Raw genomic sequence first — 19,953 nt, forward strand, 5'->3', positions numbered from 1 at the left:
CCACTGCAAACGAACTCCAGACGCATGCGCCCCCTTGTGCATCTGGCCTACGTGGGTCCTGGGGAATCAAGCCTTGAACTGGGGTCCTTAGGCTTCATAGGCAAGCGCTTAACCACTAAGCCATCTCTCCAGCCCATTGTTTTGTTTTCTTAATGGCTGTCCTTCTAGAGTCTGCAGAGCAGTTACTAGGTTGCCAAGTAGCCATGTCAGCAAGGCAACTGCTTTAAATCCCTCGTTTGCACCCAAAATAAAGTTGGAAAAAAAATCTTTTGTTATTTAGTTTGAAAAGTTGTGGATGTCAAGAGTCCCCACTCTTCACTTGGGTTAGTGAGAGCCACATGAGGTATGGGGAGACATGCAGACTCTTGTATTTGTGTTGTCTTGGCAGAAAGTAATAACAATATTCTCTTTTTCATTTTTAAATATTTTATTCATAAGCAGAGAGAGAGAGAATGGGTGTGCCAGGGTCCCTAAGCCATTGCACATGAACTCTAGATGTATGCTCCACTTTGTGCATCTGGCTTTACATGGATTCTGGGGAATCGAACCTGGGGTAGTAGGCTGTGCATGTAAGCGCCGTAACCACTGAGAAATCTCTCCAGCCTGCCATATTCTTTTTTAAAAAAAATTTTATTTATTTATTTGCAAGCCGAGAGAGATAGAAGAGAGGTAGAGAGAATGGGTGCACCAGGGCCTCAATTCCAGATGCGTGTGCCACTTTGTGCATTTAGCTTTATGTGTGTACTGTGGAATATAACTCAGGTCATTAGGCTTTACAAGCAAGCACCTTAACTGCTGAGCCATCTCTCCAGCCTAATAGCCATATTCTTAACATGTAAGTCTGGTTTTAGTCACAGGAGTAAGAGAAATTGAATTATTAAATGTCTGTGAGCTGCAGCTCCAACCCCTGTGTTTCCACACAGGATGAATGTGTTTTGATTAGAAACAGAATAAATCCAGGTGGCTTTTTCTTTTCCTAATGGGTTTTTTAAAGGGCATGTGGAAACCTGTGTCTAGGTTGTTGAATCTTTATCCAGGATCATCATCCAGCAGTAACTTCTGTGAAAAGCGGTGATGTACAGTTACAATAAGAGAAGCTTGCTAAGGGGCCACCATTTGTATTTATCGTATGTACGGACGCAGTGGCCTGCAGTGCAGTACCTTCATGTATTAAGGACAGACTTAAGTGTGCTAGGGTCAGAGTGGGCTCTTTTCACACCTTATGTTAGTAGTGTGGCTGTGAGGTCTGTGCATGCTTCCAGAGTCTAGCTGTCACCATTACCGTGTGAGGCTGAGCAGGTCACCAAACCTCTCTGAGGCCAAGTTCTTCATCTGCAGGGTGAGCCCAGTAACAAGCAGCCGTGCAGCGTGAGTAGGTGGAGTCAGGCCCACGCCAGTGACTCGTCATCTGGAAGATGGAAAACAAATAGATCTGAGCGCAGAAGAAATGTCCTGATCACTAAGGGTTAAAATACCTCCACCCTTGTTCAGTTCTGAGGATTGGAAGCCAGGCAGGCTGTCTACCTCTGAGTCACAGGCCAGCCCAAGATGGATAGTTTGAGTTGCCCATCCTCTGGAAGGAGAGAGACATCCTGCTTTGGAGAGCTACCTGCTGTTGGCATGGAGCAGTCTCAGGCCCCTGCCACCCCTTAGAAATATTTGCTTAGAAACAGGTCTTAAAATGCTAACAAACTGAAACCAGTCTGAAGTTCGAATGAGGGTATGGACATGAAGACAGTGGCCAGCACTGGGCAGTGGCCTTCCTCCCAGGGTTCCTTCAGGACAGCGCTTCTTGGCTCACACATGAAAGAGTGTCTGCCCTTTAGCTAAGAATTTGTGAGTGATTGACTTGAAAGAAACGAGAGTATGGCAGTTTTTCATAGGAGATGACAGGCATGTAAGTAACACAGGGAGCTGAGTTTCAGGTGTTGCTTCTGTGTGTGTCAATCCCTACTTGTTCCCCACTCCACCAGGTTCATGATTCTTCTGTTTTAAGAAAGGAGCAAGGGCAAGAAGCACAGAGTGGTGTTCTTTGAACTTCCTGTGGTCTGGTCACTCTGCTTTGAACTTCTCTTCTGTTGATGATGTGACTTCTTACAACCTTGTGTTGTGTTTAGTTGGAATTTTGTTTTCACTTCTTATTTCCTTTCAGCTAGTTAGTTGGTACCCGTGATCTGTCCCAGATCCTTCCTGGGAACAGCCTCAGGCCTGTGCTCTGTGCCCTCAGCCACTTGCTGCCAAGGAGGTGAGGCTCAGAGGGTGGTTCCCTCAGGAAGGGGCCTCTCTCATGATTATAGAGGGGCTCAGAGCCCTGGGGCAGTCTTTAGTGGAGGTCTGCTGGTGCATCTGTCCTGGGAGAAGATTAAGGGACATACAGGCTACTTTCCTGGTAACAGCAGGCAAGGCAAAGAAAGAGATAATGTGTGCCCTGCGTAAGGAGTGCAGTCCACAGCTGACTTGAATCAGTGTTCTTAGGAGAAAGCCCCCCAGTGCTATGGATGGCCACAACTAACTTGTATTGGCATGCATGTGCTACCACCGAGTTGACTCCCAGCCTCTCCTACTTTGCGAAAGTCTTCCTAATTTGCCCAGGCTGGTCCCTAATTTACAGTCCCCCTACCTCAGCCTGCCAGGTATCTGGGATTACAGGTGTGCCTAGTTCACTTTCAACTGTTGCCATGCTGGATGCAAAAGAGGAGTCTGCCTTGCATGGAACTGTGTCCAGAAGTAGAGGCAGTGTTATGTGGAAGTGCTCCTGTAGCCAGGCCTGTGGCCTCGGGCATGGTGAGGACAAGCAGTGGGAAGTGGTGAGGGGAGCTGGCAAGCTGTGCACACATGACGCCTCACCTTGTCTCTCACAGCATGCTGCACCATAGTTCTGAGCTCCCATTGCATATTCATCGTGGTGGTGCATGTCTTTAGTGCCAGCACTTGGGAGGCAGAGGTAGGAGGATTCACATAGTGAATTCCAGGTCAGCTTGGACTAGAGCAAGACCCTCCTTCAAAGAAACAAACAAACAAACAAAAGATAGCAAACATGGCCAGCTGGGACTCCAGGCAGCTTTTTTCTTTGTGTGGTTATTTTCCCCCAAAAGTGGATACCGTAGCTATGAATGAGAAGTGACGCACAAAAGGGTCGCTGCTCGGACGGGCTCCAGTACCGTCAGTGTTGGACAGCACAGGAAGCTCAGAACCGGTCCAGCTTCGGGCCGCTGGCAGCGCTCTAGCCGGGGGAGAGCGCACGCCGTGTTCTCCCTGATCCCTGCACTTTCCACCTTCTCTTAAAACTTGGCCTTTCAGTGCTCTTGTCTGCCACCCCTCTAAAGTCTTGTCCCCCACTGTCACTCAGTCTTCCTCAGGTGCCCTGCAAGCCTTGACCTGGTTTAATGGTGTCTCAGTGGGTAGACACACCTCACTGTGGCACATTTGATTTCAATCAGGTTTGGTTGTACCTGTTTTGTTTGTTTCCATCCTACCTTCCAGAATATTACTTGAGCCATCAGATATCAGTTTGTGATTGCCAGAAGAAAACCTTGTTATTTACACTTGTTACCTGAAAATATATACTATAAATACATATATGCATATATGTTCATTGGAAATATATACATATATTTGGCCCTGTTGCAATGGGCCCAAGTCATGTGCTGACCTGTGAAGAGGATACCTGCAATCTGGGTGTTAGCTGCATGTTCACATGGTGGAATTGGGGAAGTGGTTGGTTGCACACAGCTGATTCCCTAAGGTTAATTTTCCTTCAATGTAATCGTTCCAATGTGAAGCTCCCCCTACTCCCTGCAATCCAGGCTGGGCATTTCAAACGGTCCACCATTAGACCTGAAGCCCTGCTTGTCTGTTCCAGAGCGCACATTTCCACCATTCCAAGCACTGTGCAGAAGGACTCAGTCCACGAAGGAGGCAGTGTCCATGGCCCAGGATGGCTCCTGCCAGCTCTGCTTCCCTCAGAGGCCCTGGGGGTTCACTGGCCATGAAGGTAGTACTAGAATAGTAGTGAGCTGTGCCATCCTTTGAGTCCAAATGTAGCTTCCAGTAAATTCTGAATTTAAACGTTAGTCTTTGTTTGTAAGCACGTACAGCTATCCTGAATTGGATCCCCATAGCATCTCTATACTCACATAAAGTACAGAATCAAGGTCCTTCTTGCCTAAGGCGACAGGCATCATTGGTGAGGTACTAATTTAGTTTTCAGTACAGACAAGTGTGCATGTGCTGGCAACTGTTCCTGCACCTGCGACTGTAGTCACAGGACTTCTCACAGGGTGTCACAAGGAAGAGAACACCTCTCTTGGCTGTATTACTACATCTGCAGCCATTTGCCTGAGAGCTGCAGAAAAGTTTACTTCAGCCCCTCTACACCTGTGAGGTTTCAGTACCGATCCCTGTCATTAACTTTCCAGTATTCTACAAATGTGTTGGATATAGTGAGCAAAAGCATTTGTATGACAGGCTTTTCCTGTGGCCATGGCTTTGCCATGTGCAGCAAGATGGCTTGGGAGCAGAGCCACCCAGGGGATGCTGGAAGATGGCGCAGTGTGGTTGCCATGGCAGATTGGAGTCTTCTCATGTCCTGAGAGTTACATTTCTGTAATTCTGAATGGGTTCCTCCTGGAGTTAGGTTGCTTCTATGCTGATGGCGAGACAGGATAAAAAGGCAATAAAGCCAGACAAGGTAGCTCATGCCTATAATGCCAGCACTTGAGATACTGTGTCAGGAGAACCACTGTGAGTTTGAGGCCAGCTTAGACTATATCGTGAGGTCCAGGCCAGCCTGGGCTAGAGTGAGACCTTGAACGAGGGAGACAGATTTCCATCATTCCAGGATTTGTCTTGGAGTCTAAACCTTTAACACAATTTATGAAATTAAAATCGCCCACAGGAATAGTGTTTGTTTTTCTCAAGACAAACAGATGCTAAAAACACCAGATAATGTTTACTTAGGGCCAGAAAGTTTGTGGCCTTGACTGTAACTTTATTAGTTAGTATTCCTTTCATCCTTAAATCCAAATAACACACTTCCATGTAACAATTTCATTTGCAGAAAGAAATTCTTAAATATAATAAATGTTTATATATATTTACTTAATTTCTAAACTTTTCTTAATCTTAATACCTTTTGTATCTCTTCCTTTGAGCACTGTAACTTAGAAAGCCACAGGATCACATATAACAGCTGTAACAACACTTAATGGTATCCCTTTCCCTAAAGCTTACATTGAATCTGAGATTTAATCTCCTTAATTGTAATAAACTCACTATGTAAGTTGCTATCCCCTTGCTGTGAAAAAATACATGACAAGAGCAACTTAGGCCCTGCAGAAGAGGTCCCTCTGGGAAAATGAACACCTCAGGCTATGACAGAACACTGACAAACTAGTAACATACTCCCTCCTCCTCCACTGACAATGGGACCAGCTCTCATGTGACGAATTCTTACATTCTTCCCTTCCTTTTTCACTGTACACTTTCAAGAATGCTTAAGGTAATTATTTCACCTTAACTGCTGTGCTACTTGGAGCAAATCAGAGGAAGGTTGTTCTCCTCTTCAGGCCCAAAGAGTGGTAGGTACCTCAGGCAGCACAGCTGTTGAGAGCCAAGCAGAGCTGGAGAGATTTTTCAGTAATTTGGAAGTAGAACTATATATTTTAGGCTAAACTTCTAGCTTTGAAAAAAAGCTACAATTTTTTTAAATTTTTTGTTTTTATTTTTATTTATTTGAGAGTGACAGAGAGAGAAAGAGAAAGAGGCAGAGAGAGAGAGAGAGAGAGAGAGAGAGAGAGAGAGAGAGAGAGAGAGAGAGAATGGGCATGCCAGGGCCTCCAGCCACTGCACACGAACTCCAGATGTGTGCGCCCCCCTGTGCATCTGGCTAACGTGGGTCCTGGGGAATCAAGCCTTCAAACCGGGGTTCTTAGGCTTCACAGGCAAGAGCTAAGCCATCTCTCCAGCCCTACATTTTTTTTAAGCCTACAGATTTTAAGGGATAATTTTCTTCCAGTTTGTCATGAGTTAACAAAACATGGAACCTTCATAAAATTACCACGCTGTGGTTCATGGACAACAGTGAGACTTTAACCTCATCCAATTCAGGTTGCTTTGACAAATTGCCTTTCTCTGAATAACTTATAAGCAATAGAGATGTCACTGGCAGTTCTGGAGGGGGGAAGCCCGAGAGTGAGGGACATCAGGTTCACATGCTGGTGAAGATTTGCCCATGCTTTCAAGGTTACTGCAATTTCCAAGGGGGAAGGGTTTGCTTAAGCCTCTTTTTATAATAAAGGCGGAGCCTCGATGACTTCATTACTTCCCCACAGCCCCACCTCTTGATTCTTTCACATTGGTTAATGGGTTCCAACAGTCACAGCTCTGCTGACTTCTGGGGTGAAAGTGGCTATCCTCATACCATGTGTCTCCCGTGGACTGTTCTTTCCTAATGAAGACACATCACCCTGTTTGCCCAGATCCAGGATTGCTTGCACCTTTGTTGAGAGTGCAACAAATTATACAGTTTCCTAAGAACAGAGCCTCCAAAATCCTGAAAACCTGGACATATTTTGCAGGAGATACAAGCAACACATGGGGACTAAAAGGGCAGTTTAGGTCAATTTGTAGGGAAAAATTGTGGCTCAGTTCTTCAAAGTCTTCTCTAGTTAAAACCATAAGAAATGTGGGGGGTGGGGAAATGGTTAGTAAGTGCTTGTCTTGTAGCATGAGGACCTGAGTTCTTTAAAAAGCCTGGTATTGGACTGAAGAGATGGCTTAGCGGTTAAGGCACTTGCCTACAAAACCTAAGCACACATGTTTGACTCTCCAGATCCCACTTAAGCCAGATGCACAAAGTGGTACATGCATCTTTAATTCAGTGGCAGTAGTTGGAGGCCCTGAAGTGCACCCCCCCTTGCTCTGTCTTTCATAAAAAAAAAAGTCCATTATGGAAATAGACATTTGCAATTGTAGTGTTGGGGAGGCAGAGGCAGGCAGACCCATGGGGCTCATGGCCAGTGAGGAACCCTGTTACAAAATGTGGTTGGCCCTTGAGAATGCTACCCATGGTCCTTCTGTCCTCCACATACGTGCAAAAGCACATGTACACACACAGACACATGCATATGTACATAAACACACACCCAAAAAGATGTTTTGAAACTAATTTTTGCTAGTCTATTTATTTTTGTTAGTCTATAAGCGATGTAGCTTATTTGGTAGAGTGCTTATCTAGCATGTATGAGGCCCTGGGTTCTGTCCTCAACAATGCATAAACTAGGTGTGGTAGTGCACACCTATAATCCCAGTGCTTGAGAGATGAAGGCAGGAAGATCAGAAATTCAAGGTCATCTTTAACCACATAGCAAATCTGAGGCCAGTCTGGACTGTGTGAGGTTTTATCAAAAGACAAAGGGGGGCTGGAAAGATGGCTTAGCAGTTGAGGCATTTGCCTGCACAGCCTAAGGACCAGGGTTTGATTCCCCAGTATCCATGTAAAGCCAGATGCACAAGGCAACACATGCATAAGGTTTGTTTGCAGTACCTAGAGGACTTGGTGTGCCCATTCTCTCTCTCCCTCTCCCTCTTTCTCTCAAATAAATAAATAAAATAAAAATATTAAGAAAAAAAAATCAGCTCAGGCATGGTTCAGGCCTATCATCCCAGCACTGGGGAAGCTGAGGCAGGAGAGTCACAAGTTCAAGATCATTGAGGTACACAGTGAGATCCTGCTGCTAAATAAACAAATGATAAATGGCTTCTCCCTTTAGCACTTTCTTCACTCTCAAGGGTTAGAGATTGTACGAGGAAGTCATGGATACCAGGAGATGACAGCCAATGGGGACATGCCCTAGGCTGTATCTGCCACAGGCAGGCAGTAAATAGTTATTCAATTCAAAGATTCTGATGTGTTCCTGTTGTGTAAAATGCCAAGCTCAGGGCTGGACAGGTGGCTTAGTGGTTAAGGCATTTGCCTGCAAAGCCAATGGACCCAGGTTTGATTCCCTAGGATCCATGTAAGCCACATGCACAAGAGGTCACATGCATCTGGGGTTTGTTTGTAGTAGATGGAGGCCCTGGCCTGCCCATTCTCTATCTTTCCCTGTCTCTCCTGTTTCTCTTCCCCCCCTCAAATAAATAAATAAAATTAATTAATAAAAAATGTTGTTAAAAATGCCAGGCTCATGTTCCAGTAACATTATCATTGGTAGTCAAGTTATAGTGAGCAAACTGGAGTAGAGGAACTACAGTCCTTGAATTGCCTATACTTAGAGGGGAAAGGCTTTCCACTAGAGGTCACTGATGAAACTTGGCCTCCCCAAACTAAGAAAGTTGTGGTAGAAGCTTCTAGAAGGAGCTCTGCAGCTGTGAGGGATCCTAAGTTGTTCTGTGTGTCATGACCAATAATGAGACACAAGGGGCTGGAGAGATGGCTTAGCAATTAAGTGCTTGCCTGTGAAGCCTGAGGACCCTGGTTCAAGGCTCAATTCTCTAGGACCCACGTTAGCCAGATGCACAAGGGGGCACACACATCTGGAGTTTGTTTGCAGTGGCTGGAGGCCCTGGCATGCCCATTCTCTCTCTCTGTGTCTGCTTCTTTCTTTTTCTGTCTGTTGCTCTCAAATAAATAAATAAAAATAAAGAAGAAGGAGACACAACTAAAAATATACCTGATATGTGCAGCCTGGTCACAAGGGACAAATTCAGAGAGAAGGATGAGGTGAGTGCATTCCTGGATGCTGTGTACTTCTAGGAGGACAGTTCAGCCGAGCGCTGACCTTGACTTTAGTTGTGTCAGTTTAGTGACACTTGGGGAAGAAGCTGAGTGGGCACTGGTTTGTAAGTGTGGATCTTGGCAAAGCTCAGGCTGGTAACACAGAGGTTCATGTGGTCCTTGCTTTGTGGCGGCCAAGGCCATGGGCATTGGAGGTCTCCAAGCACCTAGAACTGCTGCCCACAGTAGTCCTGAGCCATCTGTGGCTATTGAAATGGAAATGAGTTCCAACAAATGAGATTAGAGATTCATTGTGTTCTGCAAATTATAGATGTTCAGTAGAACATTCCCGTACCACAGAGTTCTGTTGGAAAGAAAAAAAGAGAGGCCAAGAGTGGATCCTCGAGAGATGAATTCTAAGGGCCTGCTAGGGAAGAGAAGCCTGCAGAGTAGGCCGCATCTTCCAGAGTGGCGATTGTGTCACAAAAGAGAGTGAAGTCAGGCCTGGTGGCACACACTGGTAAGCCCAGCACGCAGGAGGGACGTAGTATCACAACGTCAAATGCTGCCATGATGTCCTGAGGACCAGGGCATTCTCCTCAGACTCACCAGTGCAGCTTTGGTGGGATGGGTTACCTGACAGGGAGCCATTTCTACAGATTAATAGGACCAGGAGCTGGTCCGAGGTGGCTTGGAAAGGGAGAGGTGAGAAAACAAGCAGGCTGAACAGCTCTACACGGCATTTATTTAGGAAAACAAGGGATGAACGGAGAACTGATGTGTCCAGGACAGACAGTCATCTCAGAAGTGACAGCCCATGAGTAGCTGTAGTCATTGGGTAGAAGTAAGTACCTGGGTCCAGCCCCACCCCAGAGGAAGAGGCTCCACAAAGGAGTGAACCACAGGAGGCAGGATCATGAGGGCTTGCCTGCACTTATCCCAGAACTGAACTAAAGAGACCACATCTGTTTAGGGAAGCGTTCTATACAATTGAATTTGTGTGTTTCTTGTAGTTTTTCTTCAGAAATCGGCTACTGCTTTTTCTGAAGAATGATTTCTGGGGCTCCTTGGGGTTTTCATATGCTATATGGTTGGGGTTGTTTTATTAAAGCTTTTTGGCTTACTTTTAGGTTGAGATGTGTATGTGTGTGTGTGTGTGTGTGCTTACATGTGTGAAAGCCAAGGTCTTTTGTGAGGACCTCCCACTGAACCCAGAGCTCAAAGGTGGGAAGCCCCAGGAATCCTCCCCAGCACTGGAATGCTCAGCTTTTGGGTGGGTACTGGGGTGCAGGGCAAGCACTTTACTGACTGAACCTTCTCCACAGTCCCTCTTTTCTCTCTCTCTCTCTCTTTTTAGGCAGGATCGTGCATGCTATGTAGTTCAGGCTGGTCTTGAATGCTCCATTTTTCTGCCTCAGCCTCCCCAGTGCTGGGGTTAAAGGCATGTGCCACTACACTCAGCTTCTCATTTGTTTTTTATATTTTTCTGAAGTCTGTCAATTTGATGAAATTAGGAAAGTTTGATAACATGAAACTGGTCATTATTTCATCCTTTATAATCACTAAGTGAATATTTTCTTTGGTTATAGAAGAAAAAGTCCATGCTTTTCAGAGTTCTACATTGAAATATGTAGGGGTGAAAGGTCATTACTTACTCTGCTGGTTCAGAAAACATCACTTAGGATGACCAACTGAAAGGTACTCATTGGTGAGTCTGGGTGAGGTTGTTTTGGAATCTCTTTTGCTGTATTTGCAGTTTTCCTTAAAGTTTGAAAAAAAAAATACCAAAATTTAAGTTGTGAAAACACATTTTTGGGTTCTTCCCCAGACCTACTTAAAAGAGAACTGCAAGTGGGCAGCCTCTTCCATGAACAATCTCCAGGTTTTGGACTGGAGTGAGGAGCCATTGCTATCTCAAGAGCGTCTGTCTGCACAGGGCAGCTGCAGGAGGCTGCTGCAGTCTCACTTGTGGTGTGGAAGGGCTGGCCTAAGACGCAGTGTGCCCTTGCTGCCATCCAGCTGCAGAACTGTCCTGTGGGAAGGAGTGGGGCTTGGATGGGTGCACAGTGGCAAGCCTTCATGGCACTCTGTGCATAGGGCCTCCTTGCTCTGTTTCTTTAGGCTTACCCCCAGTTCTGGGTCATGGCTCAGATGTAGGGAGGCCTGCAGACAGATGGCACCCTGTCACCTCAAACACCATGGCCTTTGGCATGCAGAGCATGGCTCCACTTGGTGGAGTATGTCTCAGCTACCCATGGCAGGCTGGGGAACCCTCATGGAAGATCGACATAGACACTGTGTCCTCAAAGAAGTAGGAATAGTCTGTTTACATAGCCACAGAACTCAAACAGGAAGGCCCCAAAACAGAGAGCCCCTGCTGGGGAAGGAGTGCCAAACACAAGGGAAGGTTAAGAGGGGGAGTGACCTTCCCAATGGCCCAGCTGAAGGGCATCAAGAAAGGAAGAAGGAGAAGGCCTGAGAGGAGTTCAAAGTCTGGTCCAGGCATGTCAGATGGCTGGAGTTCCAGAGTCTCCCACACTCGCCCTGGAGCTTGGGTTAAAGTACCATGGTGGGCCTTCTGGAGTCAGTTTCCCTGAGGAAGCGAACCTTCCCTGGTGGGCCAGAGCCCAGCACTACTTGTAGCTGTCTCTGTCCCGTGTGTTCATGTGGGTGACGTAACTTTGAACCCTGTGAGGTGAGGGTTTGGTTTGGAAGTTGTTCTCATTGTTTGGAGGCTCTGGGTCTGACTCACCTTGCTCTTTTTTTTTTTTTTTTTTTCTGCTCCATTTCCCTCTGGTTCATGTTTTGCTCTGTGGTCAGCCATCACTTCCTTCCTGCCCAGGACATTCAGGAACATTCTGATGCTCTGCTATGTATAGGGTGATTGACTGTACTGGGGACACCAGTATAAGCCTTGATAATGTGTTTATTCCCTTCTGAAAATAAGAATGGTGGGATTTTTCCAAGTTCCTCTTATTGGGCATGATGGATGTCTTCTTTTCATGCCCTTTGAATGAAGCTTATGCAAATAAGTATACAAGTCCCATGTGCTCTGTCACACACTTACCAGGGAGACTCCGTTCACACGGTGATAACAGGAGACACCCACAATTTGGTATGGCTGCCTGATTATTTATGTGATCCATGGGTGGTTGTTTGGCTTTTCCAAAGACTTATGGAAAAAGACACACAAGTTAACCACAGATCAGCCATGAGCTTTGCTGAGTAACACAGTCACTGCACAGAAGCCTGGCCATGTGCTCCTCAGACATTTACTCTACATTCTGCATTCTCTTAGCCAAATGGCTGGCAGGTCGTTCAGGGCAACAGGCAAAAGCATTTCTACTTCATGACTCTCACCAGGGATTCCCAGCGAGCAAATGGCTTATTTGCTGTCATCTGGTCTTGGCTCAGCTCAAGAACAGTAGTAATGTTAGAGGGGGGACTACATACCTGAAGGCATGTTTAATTCAACACCTATTAGATGGATCAGCTTGTGTTCCTACAAAGCCAGGCAAGCAGGCAGAGTTCCAGCACTCTGGGTAGCGTGGCTTCTGCTGGAACCTTCCATCATAGTCACTGGCTGTGGAGCGCGGCCTACAGCTCAGCTCACCCAACACTGGCTGTGCTCTCCTCCCAGACCACATGACCACAGCACTGCCACGTGGGTGATGTGTCACCTTCCTAGAGCTTTCCGGTTTCTGAAAAGAATATGAAGAGAATAGAAAAGGGAGTGATTGCTATCTCACAGTATACAGTATGGCTGCCTTCCTACACCTAGAAGTGAGAAAACATGGAAAGAAAGAAGAAATGGAAAGGGCTTTGTTAATGTTCAGAGGAGTTGAACAGATAGTCCTCAAAAGAAGTACAAATGACCCATAAATGCATGGAAAACTGTTCAACATCCTTAGCTATCAGGGGAATGCAACTCAAAATTACACTGAGATTCCATCTCACTCCAGCCAGAACAGCTACCATCAAGGAAACACACAACAAATGAAGGCAAGGTGCAGGGCGGGGTTGAGGGAGCTCATGCACTTTTGGTGACAAGGTGAATTAGTGTTGCCATCATGGAGATCAGTGTGTAGGCTCCCCCAAAAAGTGGAAAATAGAACTTCCATATGATCAACTATACCACCCTGGATATAGGCCCAAAAGAACTGAAGTCCTCATACTACAGAGACAGCTAACTGCACACTGTGCACACTGCAGCACTGTTCCTGATTGCCCAGATTGGAACTGGCCTGTTATCATCAACACAGGAGTGGTTACACTACTAGATAATGGATGGATGGATGGATGGATGGATGGATGCACACAGAGTGAATTGTTATCATAAAGAAGAATGGAATTCTGTCACTTGCAGGAAAATAGATGGAACTGAAGGTCACTATGTTAAGCAAAATGCAGTAAGCTCAACTCAGACACATGCCACACATTTTCTGTCATATGTGGAATCTTAAAGTCAAAGAGTGACTAACAGGGCTGTGGGGGAGGGGCAGGACAGGGCAGCGGGAGATTCCATCAATGCACAGTATATGCAGTATGGAAATGGTAATTTATCAGTATGATGAAGTGAATAGTTACAATTAATAGCTTCTTATAGTAACAGTGATTACAAATGATAAATTATAAAACACAAATACACTGAAATAATTATAATACAATGTGAATCTTTGAAGAGGAAGTGAGCTGTTACTCAGCTCTCCCCATCTCCTAATGTGGCTTCCTCCTGAGCCATGGTATTCACAGGTGTCTGTCCTCCCTCCTTGCAGATCCCTTAGACTGCTTGGAGAAGGTGGAGAAGGGATTGCAGGTCCACACCTCACTCAGTCCCAGCTGCAGCCTATCCTCATTGGGTCCCTGCTGCAAAGAGCCCCTGCCTACTCATGCCCCCCCCCCAGCCCTGTCTCCCCACACACCCATGGGAGGCTGCAGGTCTGTGAATAGCAACATCAGGCATGTGGCTGTATGGTGAAGACCCTATGGACTCTGGAAGTCGGGCCTATTCCTGCTTCCGGGTCTGCCCTTACCCTGCACAGATTTCCGGTTTCAACTGTGCTGAGGAAAGTCACCCCTTACTCCCCAGGGAACTCCCTCTTTAACAGACTGCTTTTCCCTCCCCAGGACCACCTGTAGGGTCCATGACATCAGGACATGAGGGGCTGCTGGGCAGGGAGGGTGTCCCCTGCCTCCACACCAGGGATCTGGACACACTTACACACCCATGCACATGTGCATCTTTCAGAGCTTGAATCTTAGACATTGTGTAGCAGCAGAACACCTGCTGGCCGCCAGCAGGGGCCCAGCCCACAGGTGGTGAGCAGCGGTGAAGACCTCATGATTCCCATGCCTGGAGAGGAGGACAGTGCTTCTCCTGTGTGAGCACCCAGATCTCCACAAGTCGCCTATGGCGCTTCACAGCAGGCCGACGACATCAGCTCAGCAGCAGGGTTTAGGAGTGGCCTGCAGCTTAATCAGACCCAGTGCGCTCCAAATGCCTGGAACCAAATGTGCATGCACATTGGGGGATGACAGGCCTGAGGTGAGAGGAAGTGTATGCTGCCTGGTGGATCTAAATGGGAGAGTGCAGGAGGCCTCAAACCACTCCCTTAGCCTGCCACGGACACTCCATGGAGGCACCCTTGTGTCCCTTTGGAAGGTGGTTGTGTGAGGGCAGGGTATAGAGTAAGTGTTGATAGATTGAGCAGTAGGCGTGACCCAGTAGCAATTTTTCCAGCGTTGTGAAGAGAAGAATCCTAAAGTTGTTTGGTGGTCTTAGCTAGGGAAAGCCTGTTATGAGCCTGGGGGTCTTGGAAGACCCTCTGAGGTCCGTGGTGTCCATTTGGCCATCCAAGACCTGGGGAAGCACTGCTGCCTCAGACAACCGTTCTGTAGCTCTGTTCAGGAGAGGGGGAGCCACCCCAGCCCTGAATGGATGTGGAAGAGCTGATCCAGGAGGCCCCCACCCCCAGTCAGTGGGGAGGGGCTCCACCCAGGAGACTTCTCTGAGCCACCTGGAGGAAGATAGACCAGGCCAGAGTGATGAGGTTATAAGAAGCAAGCAGGCTCTCTAAGATGCACACTCCTGGAGGATCCCTTGAAGCAGGAGAGGGGGTTTGGTTGATGACCAGTGGAAGAGGCTGCCCCACCCCCAGCAGCACCGCCTCCATCCTGTGGCTATGTATACATGCTGGGTCCCTGAGGACAGCTTGTATCTGCCACCAGCATTGCTTGTTCCTATAAGTAAATGGAAGTGTTGCAGTCCAGTTCTCATTGCTGGCAGGAAGCACCCGATCAAGAGCAGCTTATGGGGGGAAAGGGGTTTATTTTGTCTTACAGACTCAAGGGGAAGCTCCATGGTGGTAGGGGAAAACAGTGGCATGAGCAGATGTAGACATCACTCCCTGGCCAACATATGGTGGACAATAACAACAGGAGAGTGTGCCAAACACTGGCAAGGGGACACTGGCTGTAATACCCATAAGCCCGCCCCCAACAATATGCTGTCTCCAGGAGGTGTTAATTCCCAAATCTCTATCATCTGGGAACCTAGCATTCAGAACACCTAAGTTTATGGGGGACAACTGAATCAAACCACCACAGGATGCTATACGAAAACTACATGTGGGGGACTGGAGAGATGGCTCAGTGGTAAAGCGCTTGGCACACAAGTGGTAACTGGAGTTACGATCCCCAGAATCCATGTGAATGGCCAGCCAGCATGATAGTCTCCTGTAATTCCAGTCCTTCAGAGGTCAGAGACAGAGATGGATCCCCAGGGCAAGCTGGGTAGCTCTGGGTCAGGCGAGACACTGTGCCTCAGCAGAAGTAGATGAAGACCTGTAAGGCCAACCACTGGCCTCTGCCTGCATACTGCCCTGAACACACACACATACACGCATAACAAATCTGTGTTTTAAGACAAATTTCAGAACAGCTTGCTCACTGATTAACAAGTTGAGCAGAACTCAAGCCAGCACCACTGAAAGAGGCGGCAGGACTGGGGAGTGGGGGTGGTGGCCTGGGCTCCGTAACCCATGGCTGCCTGGTCTGGGGGCTCCACTCCTTCCCCCAACTCCTCCTTGCCAATCTCTCACCCTGCCATCCTGGCGACTTCAGTGGGTGTTCCTGATGAGAATGTGGGCACAATAGTGTGGGGATGGCTGCAGAGAGGGGGGAGAGGGAGGACCTGGGGCTTCATGCACACAGTTGCTTTCATAGTGGCATGGGCATTGCTATTCCCTCTGCAGATGTGAAACCCAGGCTCGCGAGGTCAAAATGCCCAGTGACGCAGCTCACCAGCAGAGTCAGGACTTGGCCCCATATCAGCAGTGCACTGTCTCTCCTGGCCCTGCCCCCCACCCCAGCCAGGGAGGAGGAGAAGCCAGCAGCTGCCTAGACCCTGCAACCTTGGGCTCACAGCACAGCACTGCCCCGCCTGCACACCCACACGGGCCGCCCTGTCTGAGCCAGGCCAGAAATGCAGGAATAGTACTGAGGACTAGGGTGTCTCCTTCCCAGGGCTCAAACCCCTGCTGAATGTCTGCAAGCTGGGGGTCTCCCACCGCATTAGTGCCATACCTTAGGCTTCTGTGGCTCACCTGGGTCCTGTGTTCTCTCAACAGCAGATGAAGCTAGTGGCAGAGAACCTGGAGGAGGAGCCACGGGAAGATGGGTCGGAAGAGACAACCTGAGTGTCGGCGCGCTGGCTGCCTGCCCGCAGCCTGTGTGCTCCGCCTGTACTCATGTGCGCACAGGAAGGGACAGGAGCCTGCACCCAGGCCTGCTGCCTGGCCATGTGAAGTGGCTGCAACGTGGCAGGCACCCTCGTCACCAGCACCCTGAACTGTCTGGCTCTATGGATAGGAGAGGGCAGCCAGGACCTTTGCAAGATCTTGCCTGTGCTCTGGCCTCCTCTTGGGCCCCACATTCCCTTAGAGCTGCCTCACTTTACCCCAGGGACCCTGCTGGCCCATTACCAAGGAGTCACCAGCTCTCCATATAGCACTCACAGTGAGCGCTGGCCATTCCAACCCCACCAGGAACCTGTGTCGAGGGGGGAGCTTGGCAGTCTGTCTTCCATGCCTGTCACAGGAGCAGAGCGGAAGGAAGGAGGGGAGCAATTTCCCACCTGAACCTCCTTTCTGGACCTCTTCAGCAATATGTTGAGATCCTTTGTAACCAAGTTATTAAAAGCAGTGCTGACCTCTTGACTACTGCTTGCCATATAGATATGGGCAGACAAGGCCTTGCCTCTCCCTTCAGAACCCTGCCCCCATCAGAGTGACAGATGAGCAGCCCCCCTGAGGCTTTCTGGGGGGGCTTCTGCTGCTTCCTGCCCCAGGGGAGTTCTGGCATGGGCTGGATGGGCTAGTAATGTCCTGGGGTGCTTTCTACCTCTCCAGCTGTGCCGGTGGGGGCTCTCCTTCCTCTCAGGCATGAACACCTCACGTAGGCCAGCCGGGCCCACAGGGCTGAAGGAGGCACCCGGGCCAGAGAGCTGTCCGGAGGGCCAGTGCCACCACCCACAGCAGGGCAGTCTGCCTGCAGTGCCTCTTCACCCAGCGTGTAGCAGCAGCCTGCTACGCGGTGCCTGTCTTTGGGAGCACTGGCTGACCTCGGCTCCTTCCCCTGCCTGGGATGAGGTGCTCCAGGGCATGGTCAGAGAGGGCTGTTCAGTGTCTAATGGAACTATCTAGACGAGAGCCATTTTAAGGAATCAGTGACTAGTAGCCAACCATATAGACCTCAGCCCTGTGACCCCAACATCATCATCCTAACCCAGCCTGGGCATTAGGGTCCATGGGAAAAAAAAGTATAAATGGGGCTCTTGGTCTTCCCCAAACCTGGCTTTGGTGACCACTCATGGGAATACAATCGGTTGGAAGCCAGTGGGTCCTGGGCACTAATGTGAGCACATTGGCACATTTCCTCCCGCCCCGCCCCCCCCCCCCGTCACAGCTGTGGCCTCTCCAGCCTGGCTCTGGGCACTGTGAGGGGCTGGCACACACTCACCTGACCTCTTTGCACACATGACTACTGATTTCAATCGCCCTCCCTGATGCCTACCTTGTCACCCAACCAGGCAGGACTACACCAGCTATCTAAGGATCAGCCCCAGGGAAAAACAAGACCCTGCTTGCCCAGTTCTCCTGCCATCCCAGGGACTTGAGTTGGGGGAAAACCTTCTGCTGACAGTCCCTTACCCACCTTCTTGGGTTACCAGGAGCTGTAGGATCCCTACTCCCACTGACAGACTCAGCCTACATGACCCCTGCCCCCCAGCCTGGCTGGGACAAGGTAGGAAAGAGCACTAAGGAGTCAGACCAGACAAGGAGCAGGCCTGGAAAGACTTCAGAAGTCAGCCCTACCCCACATTGCTCAGACAAGGTACCTGAGGTCACACGAGAAAATGAAAGAGGTCTTTGGATCCTGCCCAGTGCCCTCCCAGCCACCCAAACACTTTTACAGAGGACAGTGGGAGGCATGCTGTGTGGGGCAGGCCATGGGAAAAGATGTTCAGCTGTGACAGCCCCCAGGCCCAAGGGAAGCATGTGTCAGCAAATTCTCATGCACAAGCCAGTCCCAGCGGTCCTGCCTGGAAGAGTTCCCAGCAAGACATGAGGCTGAAAGGCAGCCCTCACCAGACAGGGAAGACTCTGGGGACAGACTTTTCTCAGGTGCCCAGCCCAGCCCACCCATAAGGATCCAGAGGCCTGCTGATGGCAGGGCTCCTGTTCCTTCAGAGAGACCAGACCTCACTGTGGAATGTGCCAGAAACTGGTTTCTCCTGCCACATGCATCACAAACTTACCTCTCAAGTATACCATACAACTGCCCCCAAGTCCCACAGGTTAGCTGTGGAATGATGCCAGTGGGGTCAGCCTCAGGCCATGTCACCTTCATAGCTGAACTCCTGCATGACCACATTAAGTTCTGTGTCAGTGACACACCCTGGCCACCTCCCGTCACATCCCTCATGGGTAGCACTGCTTCCTGCAGGACACTGGAGTGCTATGCTAGGCTGGCAGTCCCCAGAGCACCCCATGGTGGCCAGGTAGGCCGAGGCAGGTAAGACAGTGACCCTGTCTCTAGGACGAAGACAAAGCAATGTTGAGGGATTCCTAGCCGGACCTCAAAGCAGAGGGTCAGGAGCCCACCCCATCCCCAGTGCTGGCTCCAGCCACATTTCCTTCTTTCTTACTAGCTGTTTGAATAGGTGAGGAAACAGCACACTGGGCCCACATGACTCCCCAGCCTCTAAGGGTCCATGCCCACCTCTGCCATTGGCTCACTGCCTGTGCCATCGCCCAGCACACCCCAGCACCTGAGTGCATGCTCTCCACCCTGAGCCCTGCTGGCAGGAAACAGCACACTGAAGAGAAAGACCAGAGGGTCCTACCAAGTTTTAAGAACTCTGGCCTGCTCAGTATCCAGCCTGACCATGTGACCCTGGTGAACTCCTGGCTCAGCCAGGTCTGAGGAGGCTGCCAGGGACCAGGCTCAACCCCATGCCTCCATATTCCACCCAAGTGACCCTGATAGGAACCAGAGCCTGTAGCACTCCAGGGACTGCAGAACCTATAGGAAGGTCCTGGCCCTCTGCCAGGGCATCTGTGGCCTGAAACAGCTCCCACCTACAGCTTTGAGCACCCAGATCTGTTCAAGTATGCACCAAGACTATTCTCCCCAATTCTGAGTCAACCTGTTACAGGTCATGCAAGTCAGCCAGCCCAGGGGCCAGGATCAAGGATCACAACAGGGTGAAATGTCTAAGAGAAGGAGGTCACTGTAGCCAGAGCTGAACAGTGAGAGAAGCAATGGAAGTAGGCGACAGGTGAGCCACCACAGGAGAACAAGGCCTTTTCATCTGAGGTGGGAAACCAAGGAAGGCTTTGGGTCAGCTGAGTTTCTGGCCATGATGGAGTAAGAACCTGACCGGCCCTCTTGCCTTGAGCAACTAGCAAACCCCCATACAAAATACAGTAGGCAACAGGATACATGTCCCTGTCACCCCAAGAGAAGGGAAATGGATGAGGTGTGCTCCAAGACTGTTCCAGGTCCTGCCTAGAGGCAGATGCAAGAGATGGGGCATGGGGCTGGCAGACCAATGAAGAAAAATAGGTAAGTACACACTTACAGTTGGCAGTCTCAACAATTCTCACATGAAGCTAGAATTTGAACACTGCCACTGCTTTGAATTAATGAGGAGCACCAACCCAATTTCCCACGTT

The 19,953-nt window shown here is 49.1% G+C and overlaps 1 protein-coding gene across 2 annotated transcripts in view; it reads left to right on the forward strand.

Moving 5' to 3' along the window:
• Window positions 1–16,932, forward strand: part of Ano10 (anoctamin 10) — a 125,256-nt gene extending 108,324 nt beyond the window's left edge. For both annotated transcript variants that reach the window (XM_045136864.1, XM_045136865.1), the window contains exon 13: window positions 16,345–16,932. In XM_045136864.1, the coding sequence (XP_044992799.1) occupies window positions 16,345–16,413 (69 nt within the window). In that variant the 3' untranslated portion in view covers window positions 16,414–16,932. The remainder of the gene's footprint in view (window positions 1–16,344) is intronic.
• Window positions 16,933–19,953: the final 3,021 nt, after the last annotated feature.

The sequence above is a fragment of the Jaculus jaculus genome, chromosome 17, assembly GCF_020740685.1.
Source record: "Jaculus jaculus isolate mJacJac1 chromosome 17, mJacJac1.mat.Y.cur, whole genome shotgun sequence".
Lineage (NCBI taxonomy): Eukaryota > Metazoa > Chordata > Mammalia > Rodentia > Dipodidae > Jaculus > Jaculus jaculus.